Source organism: Macaca nemestrina, chromosome 20 (genome assembly GCF_043159975.1).
Source record: "Macaca nemestrina isolate mMacNem1 chromosome 20, mMacNem.hap1, whole genome shotgun sequence".
In the NCBI taxonomy this organism is placed as follows: domain Eukaryota; kingdom Metazoa; phylum Chordata; class Mammalia; order Primates; family Cercopithecidae; genus Macaca; species Macaca nemestrina.
The window spans coordinates 58196550-58215264 of record NC_092144.1 but is presented as its reverse complement, the minus strand read 5'-3'; the positions used below and the strand labels follow the sequence as shown (position 1 = coordinate 58215264).

Here is an 18715-nt window from a genome sequence, read left to right as displayed (position 1 = left end):
GATTGACCCTACACATGCTTGTTGGAACATTGAATAAATGATGCCCTCTGCTCTAATCCCCTCCCCCATTTTCTTTTATTTCCTTCCCTCCCTCCCTCCCTTCCTCCCTCCCTTCCTTCCTTCCTTCCTCCCTCTTTCTTTCTTTCTTACTTTCTTTCTTTCTTTCTCTCTCTCTCTCCTTCTTTCCTTCCTTCCTTCCTTCCTTCCTTCCTTCCTTCCTTCCTTCCTTCCTTCCTTCCTTCTTTCTTTCTTTCTTTCTTTCTTTCTTTCTTTCTTTCTTTCTTTCTTTCTTTCTTTCTTTCTTTTCTTTTCTTTTCTTTTCTTTTCTTTTCTTTTCTTTTTGAGACAGGGTCTCACCATGTCAACCAGGCTGGAGTGCAATGGTGCAATCATAGTTCACTGCAGCCTGGAGTGCAATGGTGCAATCATAGTTCACTGCAGCCTGGAGTGCAATGGTGCAATCATAGCTCACTGCAGCCTCAAACTCCTGGGATCAAGCGATCCTCCCACCTCTGCCTTTGGAGCAGCTGGGATTAGAGGTGTGAACCACCATGCGTGGCTATTTTTTTATTTTTTGAAAGACAGTGTCTCTGTGTGTTGCCCAGGCTGGTCTCAAACTCCCGGGCTCAAGTAATCCTCCCACCTCAGCCTCCCAAAGCACTAGGACTACAGACACGAGCACCACATCCAGCCTCTAATTCTCGTTTTTAAAATGCACCTTCCAATTCCACTCTGGGGATAAAGGAGTCACAGAGCCTGACTCTGGCTCTCCCCACCCATATCATTCAAGCCAGATGGGGAGGCAGGGACAGCTCTGATCCCTCCCCAACTGGGTAGAGATTTCCAGCCCAGCTGTCACAGCTCTAAGACACAGGGACCGAGGGAGAAGCCAAGAGAGGCAGGAAGAGGTGGCAAAGGAGTGCTACAGAAGATAAGGAGGCTGAGCTCCGACAGGGAGCAGGGAGGAGGGGCCATCTTGAGACTGGTGCCCTGCAAGCTCCACCCCACCCCTCCATGCAGTTCCCCATGGGCCCTGCCTGCATCTTCTTGAGGAAAGGCATTGCTGAGAAACAGCGGGTGAGGTGGGGAGAGAGGGAAGAGTGGTGGGCAGGGCAAGGGGAGCAGGAGTGTGGGACAAAGAAGAGGACATGATGGTGCCATAGAACCAGGGGAACAGGCTGATAGAGCAGGAGCTGAGAGGTACAAGAATTCCAAGGACCCTGGTGGGGTCATGTAAGCCAGTGACATAAATGGGTGGGGGTAAAATCAGAAGTCAGGAGCAAAAAGAAGGAGAGAAAGGGAAGAAAAATGAAGAGAAGTGGGATGATGTCATTGTTGAGATTACCATTATCCTTTTCTATGGATGCTTATTGTGATAACAGTGGTGATGGTGGTGATGATGGTGGTGGTGGTGGTGATGATGGTGATGGTGGTGATGATGGCGGTGGTGGTGATAATGATGGCATTGATGATGGTGCTGATTATAGTGGTGATGGTGATGATGCTGGCAGTGGTGATGGTGGTGGTGATGGTGATGATGGTGGTGATGGTGGTGATGGTGGTGGTGATGGTGATGATGGTGGTGGTGATGGTGATGGTGGTGATGATGGTGGTGATGGTGGTGATGATGATGGTGGTGGTGGTGATAGTGATGGTGGTGGTGGTGATAATGATCGTGGTAGTGGTGGTGATGATGGTGATGATGGTGATGGTGATTATAGTGGTGGTGGTGGTGATAGTGATGGTGATGGTGGTGGTGGTGATGGTGATGATGATGGTGGTGATGGTTATGATGATGGTGATGATGGTGGTGATGATGGTGATGATGATGGTGATGATGGTGATGATGGTGGTGGTGGTGATGATGGTGGTGATGGTGGTGATGGTGATGATGGTGGTGGTAATGATGATGGTGATGATGATGGTGATGATGGTGATGGTGGTGATGATGGTGGTGATGATGGTGATGGTGGTGGTGGTGATGATGGTGGTGATGGTGATGGTGGTGGTGGTGATGGTGATGATGGTGGTGGTGATGATGATGATGGTGGTGATGGTGATGATGATGGTGGTGATGGTGATGATGATGGTGGTGATGGTTATAATGATGGTGATGATGGTGGTGATGGTGATGGTGGTGGTGGTGATGATGGTGGTGATGATGATGATGGTGGTGATGGTGATGGTGGTGGTGATGATGGTGGTGGTGGTGATGATGGTGATGATGATGATGGTGGTGGTGGTGGTGATGGTGGTGATGGTGATGATGGTGGTGGTGATGGTGGTGGTGGTGATGGTGGTGATGATGATGATGGTGGTGATGGTGATGGTGGTGATGATGGTAGTGGTGGTGATGATGATGGTGATGATGGTGATGATGATGGTGGTGGTGATGATGGTGGTGGTGATGGTAGTGGTGGTGGTGATGATGGTGATGATGGTGGTGATGATGATGGTGGTGGTGGTGATGGTGGTGGTGGTGGTGGTGGTGATGGTGGTGATGGTGATGATGGTGATGGTGATGATGGTGGTGGTGGTGGTGATGGTGGTGATGGTGATGATGGTGGTGGTGGTGGTGGTGATGATGATGGTGGTGGTGGTGGTTATGATGATGGTGATGATGATGATGTTAATAACAATAGCTGCACTTATTAAGTCATTGCTGTGTGCCCAGCCCTGTGCAAAGGGATTTGCACGCCTGATATTATTTACACCTCGGAACAACTCATAAGGTCAGTGGCTTTCATTCCCATTTTGCAGGTGAGAAAAGTGAAGCTCTGAGTCATGAAGCCCTTTGCCTTAAGCTTACACAGTTAGTAAGTGGCAGGGTTGGCCAAGTACAATGACTCATGCCTGAATCCCAGCACCTTGGGAGGTAAAGGCGGGAGGATCACTTAAGTCCAGGAGTTTGAGACCAGCCTGGGAAACTCAGCAAGACCCCATCTCTATTAAAAATACAAAAAAATAGCTGGGCATGGTGGCATGCATCTACAGTCCCAGCTACTCAGGGGGCTGAGGCAGGAGGATCGCTTGAGCCAAGGAAGTGGAGGCTGCAGTGAGCCGTGATTATGCCACTGCACTCCAGCCTGGGCAACAGAGTGAGACTCTGTCTCATTTGAAAAAAAAAGTAAGTTGCAGGGTCAGGTCTGCTTGATTCCTGTGGGCATGCTTTTTAAATTTTTTAATTTATTTTTTATTTTTCCATATATATCAACTTGTCCAGATATGTGGGCATACTTTTTTTTTTTCTATTTATGGATTTATTTAGGGTAAATTAAGGGCAAGTATAGTTTTTCTTTCTTAGATGAATGGGCATACTTTTAATTGTTAGGCTTTAAGATCACCAAAAAAAGAGAATGAAAAAGGCCAGGTGGTGGCTCACGCCTGTAATCCCAGCACTTTGGGAGGCCGAAGCAGGCGGATCATGAGGTCAGGAGTTCAAGGCCAGCCTGGCCAAGATGGTGAAACTCCGTCTCTACTAAAAATACAAAAATTAGCTGGGCGCTGTGGCAGGTGCCTGTAATCCCAGCTACTAGGGAGGCTGAGGCAGGAGAATTGCTTGAACCCAGGAGGCGGAGGTCGCAATGAGCTGAGTTCATACAACTGCACTCCAGCCTGGGTGACAGAGCAAGACTCTGTTTCAAAAAAAGAGAGAGAGAAAGAATTAAAAAAGGGTGATGAGGGATCGCAAGGAGGGGATCAGATGAAAGAGAAGCTGAGGGAAAGCTCCGGGGATAAAGGGAGATGGGAAGGTTAAAGAGGCCAGTGATCAGTAGAATTTCCTTGTTAACATGCCATGTATATCTAAGCTCAACCCTTGAGGTATGTGCAGGAGTAGGTGGGGCAGCAATAACTGGACATTCTCAGAGTGTTTAGGAATTGGTCATGCTGGCACTGACCCTCCTGCCTGAATGCCATTGAATGCTGTTTCTGTGCACAGGGATTCTAACCATTGACAGGAAGATTGGAGGCAGGTGAGAAGGAATTAATGGGGGTTAGTGTGAAGAATTCTGACTTGGGAGTCAGGAGCCCTGAATTCAAATCCCAAAGCTGTGTCTGACTTGTCCCATGACCTCCAGGGAGTAACTGAATGCCTTCCTCCCTTGGGAGGGGATCTGCCGCTTGTGAGCTGTGTGACCTCGTGCAGGTTCCTTCACCTCTCTGTTCCTCAGCTTTCTCATGGGTACAATGGAAACGAGATGTAGATCCACTTCACAGAGCAGTTCTGAGGTTTATATGAAATGAATGTGGAAACTGCCTGGCACAGAGTCAGCACTCTGAATGAGTTAGCTGTGGTTGTGAAGTCTCGCTTTTTTCATCTGGTGATGGAAGAGATTGGACTCCCCAGTGTTTAAGACCCCCTTTGACACAATATGATGGGTGTTTGTCTAAGAAAGGGAGAAAAAGGGAGATCGGGATTCATGGGTGGGGGAGAGGAATTGAGATCGAGTGGGGAGCCAAGAACTGTGGAACAGGAGTCAGGAGATGAGAAAAGGAATGGGAGGGATGGAGGAGGAAAGAGAATGGGAAGAGAACCATGAGAGAGTGGCGAGGAGCTTGGGATAACAAGGAGACCTTTGAAGAATGGGTGACCCTCTCTCCAAATTCCCTCTCATCTGCATTCCTTTCCAGGAAAGACCACTGGGACAAGATGAGATTGAAGGTAACACCGTATTCCCCAGTTGCCCCCACGTTGCCACCCACCCACCTGACCTGCCCTCCATCCCTTTCTGAATTTCTGTATAAATTCCTTTACATGGAATTTTTACAATCCCCCTCTCTTCCCACTCAACTGTAATTTTGTGGAACTCTTTCTCATGGCAGTTGAAGGACCTCCCAAAGTATTTCGAAGGCATACCCATCCTCAAGGGTCTCCAAGACTCAGGAGTGAAACAAATGAGTTTCTCTCTTGGTGACTTTGAGGTTCCCCAAAACTTCACCCAAGAATCTGAAGGATGCCAGTGCTCTCATTTAGTGGTCTCAGGAATGATGCCTCTTTTGCTAACACATTTCATCCATCACTCTTTTTTGAAAAAAAAAAAATTTTTTTTTGAGACAGTGTTTTGCTCTTGTTGCCCAGGCTGGAGTGCAATGGCACGATCTCGTCTCACTGCAACCTCTGCCTCACAGGTTCAAGCAATTCTCCTGCCTCAGCCTCCCGAGTAGCTGGAATGACAGGCACCCACCACCACGCCCAGCTAATTTTTTGTATTTAGTAGAGATGGGGTTTTGCCATGTTGGTCAGGCTGATCTCAAACTCCTGACTTCAGGTGATCCAACTGCCTCGGCCTCCCAAAGTGCTGGGATTACAGGCATGAGCTACCACACCCAGCCTTGATTTTTTTTTTTTTTTTTTTAATATACACTCCTTTAAGGAGTCTCTAGTTGGAGCCTCACTGATAGCTTTAAGAGATGGCACTCTTCCCCACTGACTGTTTCAAGTTCCCTCAATGTTCCCTCCTAACTTTCAGAGCTGCGGGAAGCATTTCTTGAGTTCGACAAGGACCGAGATGGGTTCATCTCTTGTAAGGATCTGGGGAATCTCATGAGGACAATGGGTTACATGCCCACAGAGATGGAACTGATTGAGCTCGGCCAGCAAATCCGCATGAACCGTGAGTCCAGGGAATGGGAGGGGCGGCCGAGGTTAGGGAAGGGATCAGGGCAGAATTGGGAAGGATGTAGAGATTGAGAGTAGAGTTGGGGATGGAGAGAAGGGTGAGAGGGACTAGAAGTCTGGAAGAAAACAGGTCAGACTCGACTCAGGAAGGCAGCATTTGAAGCGGTTAAAAGCTTTTAGAGATAGGTCTGTGTTCAAATCTCAGTTCTATTATTTACTAATTACGGTGATTTTGAAAAGCAGAGTTATCCGCTACTCTTGAGTTTCCATTTCCTCATCTGTAGAGGAAGATGCTTCTCTCCTTACCTTATGGGACTATGGAAAGGAAGGGGTAAAGATGCTGATGCAGATAAAGGCTCAGCCTCCAGTAAATTCTTATTAAATGTAGTTATTACTATCACCACTAAGATCCATCAGCTGAGCAAGAGACTGGAGCTGTATTGGATGCTGGAAACAAACTTGGAGCTGGAGCTGATGTTGGTGAATTGTGTTACAGAAAGGATGGATGGATTTTTTGATGGAGATCATAACTGATTTTGAGATTTCAGCTAGAATGAAATTGCTATTGAGGCCGGGCACGGTGACTCACATCTGTAATCCCAGCACTTTGGGAGGCTGAGGTGGGCAGATCACCTGAGGTTAGGGGTTTGTGAACAGCCTGGCCAACTTGGTGAAACCCCGTCTCTACTAAAAATACAAAAAAAAATTAGCCAGGTGTGATGGCGGGCACCTGTAATCCTAGCTACTCGGGAGGCTAAGGTACGAGAATCGCTTGAACCCGGGAGGCAGAAGTTACAGTGAGCCAAGATCGTACCATTGCACTCCAGCCTTAGCAACAGAGTGGACTCTGTCTCAAAAGAAAAAAAAAAAAAAAAGCAATTGGGTTTGCTTCTGGGCATGTAACAGACTAAACAAGGTTGAATTCAAGGTAATGATAAATGATAATATTCGTACCTGAAAGAAACTTGAATGCTCATTTAATTCATGCTCCTCTTTCTACGGGTCTACAGAGGAGGCGAAACATCGTAACCAACTGTCTGAAAATCACACAGACAGTTACTTCCAACATACCGCACCCTGTCCACTCCTGTTCAGGCTAGAGGGACATGAGAGCTTGGAGTTGGCTGCTGGAGGGAGGAAGTCAAAGACGGCTCATATAGGGCAGGGAGATAGGAGCTGATCTATTTCTGGAACTGACTCAAAGCACAAAGTGAGATAATGGAAGGCCGGGGCTTGTGGGGTCTCGCTAATCCTGTGCCATCTTCCTCAGTGGGTGGCCGTGTAGACTTTGATGACTTTGTGGAGCTGATGACCCCCAAATTGCTTGCAGAAACAGCTGGGATGATCGGTGTCCAGGAGATGCGGGATGCCTTCAAGGAGGTGAGTTAACAGTGTCATGGTGCTGGTGACGGTAGAGGCAGACCCCAGAGGGTCTGCCTATAATTAGCTATTACCATGGACAGCACCCACCAACTAGGCCCCCACCCCTTTTTTTTTTCTAGCCATGGTGGGATCGATAAATAGGGAAAAACTAATGTATTCCAAACACCTGCAATGGATCAATTCCTCTGTATACTTTCTCTGATTTAATCCTCAAAACACACACACACACACACACACACACATTAGGAGTAGCAAGCAGTCATGTATCCCAATGAAACAAATGAGAAAAGTGAGGCTCATGAAGATTATAAATCTTATCCAAGATCCTGCCGTCTCTAAAATAAATGTCAGGATTTTTTTTTTTTTTTTTTTTTTTTTTTTTGAGATGGAGTTTTACTGTTGTCCCAAGGTGGAGTCCAATGGTGTAATCTCAGCTCACTACAACCTCTGCCTCCCGGGTTCAAGCCATTCTCCTGTCTCAGCCTCCGAAGTAGCTGGGATTACAGGTGCCCGACACCACACCCAGTTAATTTTTGTATTTTTAGTAGAGACGGGGGTTTCACCATGTTGACCAGGCTGGTCTCGAACTCCTGACCTCATGATCCGCCCACCTCGGCCTCCCAAAGTGCTATTACAGGTGCCCGCCACCATACCTGGCTAATTTCTTTTGTATTTTTAGTAGAGACGGGGATTCACCATGTTGGCCAGGGTGGTCTTGACCTCCTGACCTCAAGCGATCCACCGGCCTTGATCTCCCAAAGTGCTGGGATTACAGGTGTGAACCACCGTAATGGCCAAATTTTTTATTGCGTTTAACCAATGGATTTCAATTAAATTATTTATTTAATGTCCATTTATATGCAATTGAATACAAATTCCAGTATTTAAGTATGATTCTTGCAGGTTGTACGTAGTTACGCACGCCTGTTATCCCAGCACTTTGGGAGGCTGAGGTCGGTGGATCACTTGAGCCTAGGAGTTCAGACCAGCCTGGGCAACATGACGAAACCCCGTCTCTACAAAAAAATACAAAACTTAGCCAGGCATGGTGGCACACGCCTGTAGTCCCAGCTCTTTGGGAGGCCGGGATAGGAGGATCACTTGAGCCAGGGAGGCAGAAGTTGCAGTGAGCCAAGATTGCGCCACTGCACTCCAGCCTGGGTGACAGAGTGAGACCTTGTCTCTAAATAAATAAATACAGTTTATTTAAATTTAAAAACAAATACTTCATTCTATTTACTTTATTGTAAAGCTCTTGTCTAGAATGACTTGGGTATGTGAATTCACCTCTTCAACTGTTAGTGTTATGTAGAAGCCTAGGAACAGATTGAATATTTCTGATAAAAAATTGTCTGGACCAGGCGTGGTGGCTCACCCCTGTAATCCCAGCAGTTTGGGATGCTGAGGCAGGTGGATCACTTGAGGTCAGGAGTTCAAGACCAGCCTGGCCAACACAGCAAAACCCCGTCTCTACTAAAAACACAAAAATTAGCTGGGCGTGGGGGTGGACACCTGTAATCCCAGCTACTTGGGAGACTGAGGCAGGAGAATTGCTTGAACCTGGGAGGCAGAGGTTGCAGTGAGCCGAGATCACACCATTGCACTCCAGCCTGGGTGATAAGGGTGAAACTCCATCTCAAACCAAAAGAAAAAGTTGTCTGGATTAAGAAGTGCTGTAAGTGTAAAGTAAACACTGGATTAAGACTTAGTATACTTAATATAATTAGTGTAATATACTAGTATACTTAAGTAAACTTCTATGCTAAGTATCATAATGAAGATGCTAAGCACCTACTGAGAACTTAGAACTTACTGCCTTGTGAAATCCAGTGTGCATAAAAAGAATGCTACCTACAGAGCTACTTAATAATTTTTAAGCGGATTACATGATGAAATGATAACACTTTCGATATATTGGGTTAAATAAAGAGACCATTAAAAATCAGTTTCATTTGTTCCTTTTAACTTTTTTAAAATGTGGCTACTAGAAAATTTTAAGGCCAGGCGTGGTGGCTCACACCTGTAATCCCAGCCCTTTGGGAGGCCAAGGCAGGTGGATCATCTGAGGTCGCGAGTTTGAGACCAGCCTGACCAACATGGAGAAACCCCGTCTCTACTACAATTACAAAATTAGTGGGGTATAGTGGTGCACGTCTGTAGTCCCAAGTACTCCAGAGGCTGAGGCAGGAGAATTGCTTGAACCCGGGAGGCAGAGGTTGCAGAGAGCCGAGATCATGCCACTCTATACAGCCACATAGAGATCATAGCAGATCTCTGGAACCTATCTTGCACTCCAGCCTGGGCAACAAGAGTGAAGCTCCATCCAAAAAAAAAAAAAAGCTGACTAGTATTCCATTGTGTGGTTATGCCACATTTTCTTTATCCACTCTTCTGTTTTGATGGACACAGGTTGCTTCCATACCTTGGCTATTGTGAATAGTGCTGCCATGAGCAGGGGAGTTCAAACATCCCTTTGACATACTGATTCCAATTCCTTTAGGTACATACCCAAAAGCGGTATTGCTGGGTCATATGGCAGCACTAGGTTTAATTTTCTTTTTTTTTTTTTTTGAGACTGAGTCTGGCTCTGTCGCCCAGGCTGGAGTGCAGTGGCCGGATCTCAGCTCACTGCAAGCTCCGCCTCCCGGGTTTACACCATTCTCCTGCCTCAGCCTCCCGAGTAGCTGGGACCACAGGCGCCCGCCACTTCGCCCGGCTAGTTTTTTGTATTTTTTTTTTTTAGTAGAGATGGGGTTTCACCGTGTTAGCCAGGATGGTCTCGATCTCCTGACCTCGTGATCCACCCGTCTCGGCCTCCCAAAGTGCTGGGATTACAGGCTTGAGCCACCGCGCCCGGCCTAATTTTCTAAGGAACCCCCATACCACTTTCCATAATAGCGGTGCTAATTTCCATACCCAGCAAAAGTGTACCAGGGTTCCCTTTTATCCACATCTTCACCAACACTTGTTATTATTCATCTTTTTGACCATAGCCATCCTAACAGGTGTGAGGTGATATCTCATTGTGGTTTTAATTTAAATTTCCCAAATGATTAGTGATGCTGAGCATTTTTTTCATGAACCTGTTTACCATTTATTTGTCTTCTTTAGAGAGATAGCTGTTCACGTCTTTTGCCTGTTTGTCTTCTTTAGAGAGATGGCTGTTCATGTCTTTTGCCCATAGTTATTAGGTTGATGCAAAAGTAATTGTGGTTTTGCCATTAAAAGCAATATCTGTCATTATGCAGTATTACTAGTTATAGGCACAATGTCACACAGCAGATCTCCAGAACCTATCTTGTATAACTGAAACTTTATACCCATGGTACGGTATCTCCCCGATTCCCTGTCCTCCCAACCCCCAGCAACTATCCTTCTACTCTCTGCTTCTATGAGTTTGGTTATTTTAAGTACCTCATATGTAAGTGGAATTATGCAGTATTTCTCCTTCTGTGTGGTATATATTTAAACACAATATTCAGCCTTACAAAAGAGAGAAATCCTGCCCCACGCAGCAGCACAGATGAACCTGGAGGACAGTATGCTGTGTGAAATAAGCCAGGCACAGAAGACAAGTATTTCTAAGTGTCTCGCTCGCTGCTCCACGCTCAGTCCCAAGAACAGTGCCTTCCCCATGGGCACTATTGACACATATTATTTTTTAGCAATATGGATACATATGTGTTGAATTAATGAACTGCCTCCAAAGCTCTACCCTGCACACCCTTAACCAGTCTACCAGAAAGTCTAGTATGTTCAATTTCCAAAACATCGGGGAGCCAGCTCTCCTTCTCGAGCTCTGCTGTTGCTAACTGGTTCAAGCCACAGTCATCTCCTACCGGGATGATCATGGCGACCCTCTAATTGGTTTCCAGACTCCCATCATGGTCCTCCCGTGTGGTCTGTTCTCTACACAAAAGGGTTTCATGCTCACGTTCTTTTAAAATATATATCAGATCTGGTCACTCCCCTGCTTAAAATTCTCCAGTGGCTTCTTGTGTTACTCAGAACCAAATCCTGACAACGTCCCATGACACACAAGCCCCTATGTACCTGGGCCTTGCCTTCTGCAACACTGAGACCTTGTCTATTTCATGCTCATCTCTCCCCAGCTCATGCCTCCCTAAACACTGCCTGCTTCTCCCTCTTCCTCAAGTACACCTTCCTGCCTTACAGCACTTGTAAACCTGCAGCTTCCTCAGCCTACAGCAGCGTCGTCCAAAAGAAATACAGTGCAAGTCGCATAGGTCATTTAAAATTTTCTTTCTCTTTATTTATTTTATTTATTTACTTATTTTTTGAGACGGAATTTCACTCTTATTGCCCAGGCTGGAGTTCAATGGCAGGATCTCGGCTCACCGCAACCTCCAACTCCCGAGTTCAAGCGATTCTCCTGCCTGAGCCTCCTGAGTAGCTGGGACTACAGGCATGTGCCACCACGCCCAGCTAATTTTGTGTTTTTAGTAAAGACAGGGTTTCTCCATGTTGGTCAGGCTGGTCTCGAACTCCTGACCTCAGGTGATCCACCCGCCTCGGCCTCCTAAAGTGCTGGGATTACAGGCGTGAGCCACCGCGCCCAGCATATCCAGCTTTTAAAAAGAAGGAAACTCTATCATTTGCAACAACGTGAATAAACGTGAAGCACATTATACTAAGCAATATAAGCCAGGCACAAAAGGACGAATACCACATGATTTTACATGCAGAATCTTAAAAAATTGAACTCATGCAAATAAAAAGAAAGGTGGAGGTGGTGAGCAGAGACTGGGGAGCCAGGGAAAAAGAATGGACAGTTACTTGTCAAAGGATACAAAGTTTTGGTTAGACAGGAGGAATAACTTTTGAGATCTATTGCACAGCAGGGTAACTGTAGTAAATAATAATATATATTTCAAAAATCACTTTGAAAGTAAGTTTCAGATGTATCGCTGGGCACCTTGGCTCACGACTGTAAGCCTAGCACTTTGGCAGGATGAGGTGGAAGGAAGGGTTGCTTAAGGCCAAGATTTTAAGACCAACCTGGCCAAAATAGTGAGACCCCGTCTCATTAAAAAAAAAAAAAAAAAAAAAAGCTTTGGCCGGGCGCAGTGGTTCATGCCTGTAATCCCAGCATTTTGGGAGGCTGAGGCAGGTGGATCAACTGAGGTCAGGAGTTCAAGACCATCCTGGCCAACATGGTGAAACGTTGTCTCTACTAAAAATACAAAAATTAGCCAGGCGTGGTGGCGTATGCCTGTATTCCCAGCTACTCGGGAGGCTGAGGGATGAGAATCGCTTGAACCAAGAGGTGAAAGCTGCAGTGAGCTGAGATTGTACCACTGCACTCCAGCCTGGGTGACAGAGTGAGACTGTCTCACACAAAACAAAACAAACAAAACAAAACAAAACTGTCCTTTGGAGCTGACATTTTAGTGGCTCACATTCCCAAAGCTCTTAGCTCAGTGTCTGACGCACAGTAAGTGACGGGTAAACCATCATCTTGTGGCTGTCGTCGTCATTGCTGATATCATCTACCTCTGCTTCTATTCAGTTTGACACGAACGGAGATGGGGAGATCACCCTGGCGGAGCTGCAGCAGGCCATGCAGAGACTCCTGGGAGAGAGGCTCACTCCCCGGGAGATCTCTGAGGTTGTCCGGGAGGCTGATGTTAATGGAGACGGCACCGTTGACTTTGAAGGTGACATTGACTGGGCGTGGTGGGGAGCGGGGGCAGCCGCTGCAGGAATCCACTTCCAACTCACAGTCAGATTTTCCAAGTTGGCCACTCCTCACTCCTCTCCAAGTTGGAGAATGGAAGTGGGTGGCAGGTTTTGGAAGCATTTGTTCCGTCCCTTTCCTCCCAGGCCATTCATTTCAAATGGGTGTCCCTCACATCATGTGGCTCCGAGGAACACCTCAGCCAAGGCCCTTTCCTTCCCATGCTCAGGACCCCCTTCCGCCTTGCCCATTCCTTCTTAGTTTGCAGGGCGCCTTTTATCCTAGGAAGAACTTGTCCCATCGGAAAGAGACTGGACTGGCTAGCAGCTGGAGTTCTGGGGTCAGATTCAGGGGCTTCAAATTCAGGATCATCGCTGACTGAGCATGTAGCCTTATGCTACTCACTTTTTCTCTTAAGGGTCAGTTTTCCCATCTGTAAAATGGGGTGGATGATGACACCTTTTGGAGAAAACTAAAAGAAATCAAGCACAAAGTACCATTGTATTATTATTATTATTATTTTATTTTATTTTTTTTTTTAGACAGAGTCTTGCTCTGTTGCCCAGGCTGGAGTATAGTGGCACGATCTTGGCTCACTGCAACCTCCACCTCCTGGGTTCAAACAATTCTCCTGCCTCAAGCCTCTGGAGTAGCTGGGATTACAGGTGCCTGCCACCATGCCCTGCTAATTTTTATATTTTTAGTAGAGATGGGGATTCACCATGTTGGCCAGGCTGGTCTCCAACTCTTGACCTCAAGTGATCCGCCCACCCTGACATCCCAAAGTGCTGGGATTACAGGCGTGAGCCACCACACCCGGCCAACAATAGCTGTTTATGGGAAACTTCATCTTTTTTATGAGCTTTATGCCATTAACAGTCTTAAAAACCATATAAGGAAATAGCAATACTAGGATTCCCATTTTTTTAAACTTAATGTTTTATTTACATGCAAAGATTATTTTCATGACAGAAATGAAGAAACTGCAACATATTGAAATTATTCAGAAGTATGAGCATAATAATAACCACAGTAGTTTACATGGGGTGGCTGAGATGGCAGGCACGGTTCTGAGCAAATCTTATTTACCTATTTTAATTTTTTAATTTTTTTGTAGAGTTGGGGGTCTCACTATGTTGCCCAGCTGGTCTCTAACTCCTGGGCTCAAGCGATCTGCCCATCTCAGCCTCCCAAAGTTCTGGGATTACAGGTGTGAGCCACCGAGCCCAGCCTCTAAGCCAATTTTATCTCAACCTCATGAGATAAATCTATTAAACATGCTGACTTGATAGATGAGAAACTGAGGTACAGGGTTAAGTAAGTTGCCAAAGAGATCTGATTCCCATTTCATAGGTGGAGAAATGGAAGCATAGAGGGATTAAGTAATTTCCCAGGGATCACCAGCCGTGCCTGCCACATAGGAAAGGCTCAAAAAAATAATATTGGGGGCTTTTACAACAAGATGCCTTACTGGGTTTTTTGTTTGTTTGTTTGTTTGTTTGTTTTTGCTTTGCAGAGTTTGTGAAGATGATGTCTCGCTGAGGAGGTCCTGGAAGCCCCTGGCCCTCTCCACCTGGTCAACATGGAGCAAGTGCTTGTGGAGAACCAAAGCCCCAAAGTCCCAGATCCCCTTAAAGCAGAGAGGGAAGGCAGGCGGGAGAGAGGGATCGGCATGCAGAGCTATGCATGAGGTGAGACCGAGAGCAGTAGTTTTGCCAGGATCGGGGCGTCTGCAGAACTAGATTAACAAGGAGGAGTCTATGGATGGAAATAGGAAGAGTGGGAGGGTCCAGTTGCCACCCCCAAAAATTCCAATGATTTATGACGTCTTTTCACTTCACGTAGTCCTAAGTCCCTGTGACCTGCCAGAGTCTCTTCCCCAGCTTCCCCTTGGGTGAAAATAGTCTCTTCTCCTTTGGATATCAGAAGGTTCAGCACGTAGTCTCTACTCTTCCCCTGCCTGCATCAACTGTTGCAAATCCCCTGTTTCTCTCTCCCGGTAACAGAGAGACAAATTATGCATTATTCAGGTGATGGTTACATGAACAGCCCAGACTTCACCACTACACAATAAACCCGTGTAACAAAACCTCACTTGTACTCCCTAAATCTATAGAAATACAAAATAAAATAAAAAGGATGCGAATCAACCACAGAGCTGGAAACAGAGTTGTTGTTGGGGCTGGGCTTAGAAATGGCTCATGCAAGTGGCATTCAAAGTCAACTCCTTCCTTTTCCTGATTTCCTGGAAGCACTGTCTGGTCTCTCTCTCTCTCTCTCTCTCTCTCTCTCTCTCTCTCTCTCTCCCCCCCCACCCCTCCCCGCCTCCCACATCCCTTCCCTTGTGTAAGATACTCAGGGGACTGAATTAAACCACAAATCTGGATTATCAAGGTTTAGAGCAAGCTGATCCCTGGGGAATTAATCCCTGGAAAAAAATGCCATCGTGCAAAGAGAGCGATGACAGGATCCCCCAAATCCCCAGTTCAGCCAGGTTGTTGCGAAGTCTTTCCTGGAAGCCCCCTGCCTTCACGCTGGTCTGTCCTGAGCCACCCAGAGACGATGTCTCTGTTAGATGGGAAGTCTGTTCCATTTCTCATGTCCTGACATCAATCTGTGCTATGAAACAAAAAAGAGAGATTCCTCCTAATCTCAGCCCAAAGCAAGACACTCCAGCAATGCAAAGTTAAAATAAAAGTCAAAATAGGCCGGGCACGGTGACTTACGCCTGTAATCCCAGCACTCTGGGAGGCCAAGGTGGGTGGATCACGAGGTCAGGAGATCAAGACCATCCTGGCTAACACGATGAAACCCCATCTCTACTAAAAATACAAAAAATTAGCCGGGCGTGGTGGCGGGCGCCTGTAGTCCCAGCTTCTCAGGAGGCTGAGGCAGGAGAATGGCGTGAACCCAGGAGGCAGAGCTTGCAGTGAGCCAAGATCGCGCCACTGCACTCCAGCCTAGGCAACAGAGCGAGACTCCATCTCAAAATAAATTAAAAAAACAAAAAGAAAAAGAAAAACAGATTTAATGGCCTCACAGTTCCATGTGGCTGGGGAGGCCTCACAATCATGGCAGAAGGTGAAAGGCACGTCTTACATGGCAGCAGGCAAGATAGAATGAGAGCCAAGAGAAAAGGGTTTCCCCCTATAAAACCATCAGATCTTGTGAGATGTAATCACTACCACGAGAACAGTATGAAGGAAACCACCCCCATGATTCAATTATCTTCTGCCGGGTTTCTCCCACAACATGTGGAAATTACAATTCAAGATGAGATTTGGGTGGGGACACAGCCAAACCACATCAATAGGTAACATGGGAATTATGGTAGCTACAATTAAAGATGAGATTTGAGTGCAGACATAGCCAAACCACATCAATAGGTAAATGGGAATTATGGGAGCTACAATTCAAGATGAGATTTGGGTGGGGACACAACCAAACCACATCAATAGATAACATGGGAATTATGGTAGATACAATTCAAGATGAGATTTGGGTGGGAACATAGCCAAACCACATCAATAGGTAACATGGGAATTATGGTGGCTACAATTCAAGATGAGATTTGAGTGGGGACATAGCCAAACCACATCAATAGGTAGCATGGGAATTATGAGAGCTATAATTCAAGATGAGATTTGGGTGGGGACACAGTCAAACCACATCAATAGGTAACATAGGAATTATGGGAGCTACAATTCAAGAGGAGATTTGGGTGGGGACACAGCCAAACCATATTAATAAGGAACGCTATTAATTATTTAAGTTAAATGTAACTAGCTCCTTGTGGCTAGTGGCTACTGTATTGGACATCACAATTTCATGCTATAAGCCCAGGATTATTCTAGGTACTGGAATGTGCCCAGAAATAAGGTCTTTTGCTTTCTTGGAGGTTACATTCCAGTGCCAAGGGAGAAAAAAAAAAAATTAAATCCATTAGAAGAAGCTCAGATTGGGATGGATACTTTGAGGATAAAGTGGTATGGTTAGATACAAAGATAATTTGGGGAAGGGGCTTAATTAGAGTGGTCAAAAAGGACATCTCTATTTTTTTCTTCAGACAGGGTCTTCCTCCGTCACCCAGGCTGGAGTGCAGTGGTGCAATCACAGCTCACTGCAGCCTAGAACTCCTGGACTCAAGCAATCCTCCTGCCTTGGTCTCCCAAGTAGCTGGAACTATAGGTGTGAAGCCACCACAACCAACTAGTTTTTGTATTTTTTGTAGAGATGGAGTGTTGCTATGTTGCCCAGGCTGGTATCAAACTCCTGGCCTCAAGCAATCCTCCTGCCTCGGCCTCCTAAACTGCTGGGATTACAGGTGTGAGTCACCACGCCCGGAGAGAATGGGCATCACTCAAAGGTGAGCTGTCTCAGGTTGGGTCCCCCAGGGCTCCACCTCTGAGAGCAGAGACAGCAGGCAGGAGGCTTATCAGAGAGTTTCTTTGGGATAAATTAAGAAGGGAAGGAACTGGGATTGGACAGAGGGAGAGGTTGAACCACGGTTCAGGCTCTACAACCTCAGCTGAACCCACAGGAGCTCTGGATGTAGCTCTTTTGAGTTATCTCACTTGGATAGGAATAGCCAGGCCTTTAAACCCAGCATTGGTCAGTTATTGGCTGTGACCTGCCCTGGGAAGGGCATCGTTTGGGTGATGGAGGCCACTTTGAAGCTGAGCCCATCTCTGATCTGGGCTGACCACCAAAGGCTGCCTGCAGACAGCACTTGCCGGAGCTGGGCAGCAAGTCCTTTATTAAAGGGGGGATCTGGGAAGCTCACGTCCATCTCCATCACAGGGGCAGTTCCACGGACAATGAGTGAAGGGAGGAGGAGCCTTCAGGAAGACAAGGGGGAAGAGAATACGGGCACAAGGAAGGCACAGAGGTGGGCAGGAGAAGAGGGAGGAGGAGAAGGAGGAGAAGAGGGAGGAGGAGAGGGAGGAGGAGAAGAAGAAGAGGGAGGAGGACAAGGGGGAGAAGAGGGAGGAGGAGAGGGAGAAGAGAGAGGAGGAGAGGGAGAGGAGGGAGGAGGAGAGAGAAGGAGATGAAAGAAGAGAAGAGGGAGGAGGACAAGGAGGAGAAGAGGAAGGAGGAGAGGGAGGAGGAAAAGAGGGAGGAGGAGAGGGAGGAGAAGAAGAAGAGAGAGGAGGAGAGGGAGGAGGAGAAGAAGAAGAGGGAGGAGGAGAGGGAGGCAGAGAAAGGAGGAGAGGTAGGAGGAGAAGAAAAACGAGGGAGGAGGAGAAGGAAGAGAGGGAGGAGGAGAAGAGGGAGGAAAGTAGTGAGGAGGAGGAGGAGAAAGGAGAATAAGAAGGAGGAGGAGATGGAGGAGAAGAGGGAGGAAGATAAGAGGGAGGAGGAGGAGGAGGAGAGGGAGGAGGAGGAGGAGAGGGAGGAGGAGGAGGGGGGAGGAGGATAAGAGAGACGAAGAGAGGGAGGAGGATAAGAAGGAGGAGAAGGAGAGGGAGGAGGAGGAGAAGATGGAGGAGGAGGAGAGGGAAGAGGAAGGGAGAAGGAAATGGAGAAGGAGAAGAGTGAAAGGAAGAAGAAGAAAGTACGAGAACAACAATGTGAGTTTCCATCTGGGCTGAGAGGGAATCAGATTCTATAATCAGTTCTTGATATCTGCCACGGGCACAGGGGAGGAATGATTGAGGCAGTCCTGCGGTGAATTTTCTACCCTCTGCTTACTTCCTAATTAATTTATTAATAATTTAGTAAGTACCTACAAACACCCCACCCAAATCTGATTTCCCCCAGAAGACAGAGCAGGCTGTAACGACTCCTAGAGGTCTCTGGCCTGAGAGTCTGACCTCTCCACACCGTGAGACTCGACAGCCTGGCCACCAACTATTCCTTTCCCACACATTCACCATCGCTCTCATCTTAGGAAGCAGAGAAGGCAGATCCCAGGGTTAAATCAAGTCTCCTTTATTGGTGGTTATGCCGCATTCTCTCTACGTTCTTCACAAAGGACCAGCTGATCGAACCAGGTAGTTCAGAGGGTATTTCTA

At 46.8% G+C, this 18715-nt stretch overlaps 1 protein-coding gene across 2 annotated transcripts; it reads left to right on the top strand.

Annotated features, from left to right (window-relative positions):
- Positions 1–304: 304 nt before the first annotated feature.
- Positions 305–17457, top strand: LOC105478623 (calcium binding protein 5). Of its 2 annotated transcripts, none has more exons than XM_011736118.2 (6): positions 305–1077; positions 4633–4663; positions 5472–5615; positions 6891–7000; positions 12534–12681; positions 14218–15407. In XM_011736118.2, the coding sequence occupies exons 1-6, from the start codon at positions 1015–1017 to the stop codon at positions 14241–14243; spliced, it is 522 nt and encodes a 173-aa protein (XP_011734420.1). In that variant the 5' UTR covers positions 305–1014; the 3' UTR covers positions 14244–15407. The 2 variants fall into 2 exon arrangements, 1 of the variants encoding a protein (XP_011734420.1); XR_011617749.1 differs by lacking the exon at positions 305–1077 and adding an exon at positions 16768–17457 and having other exon boundaries at positions 2597–4663; positions 14218–14392.
- The last annotated feature ends 1258 nt before the right edge of the window (positions 17458–18715 follow it).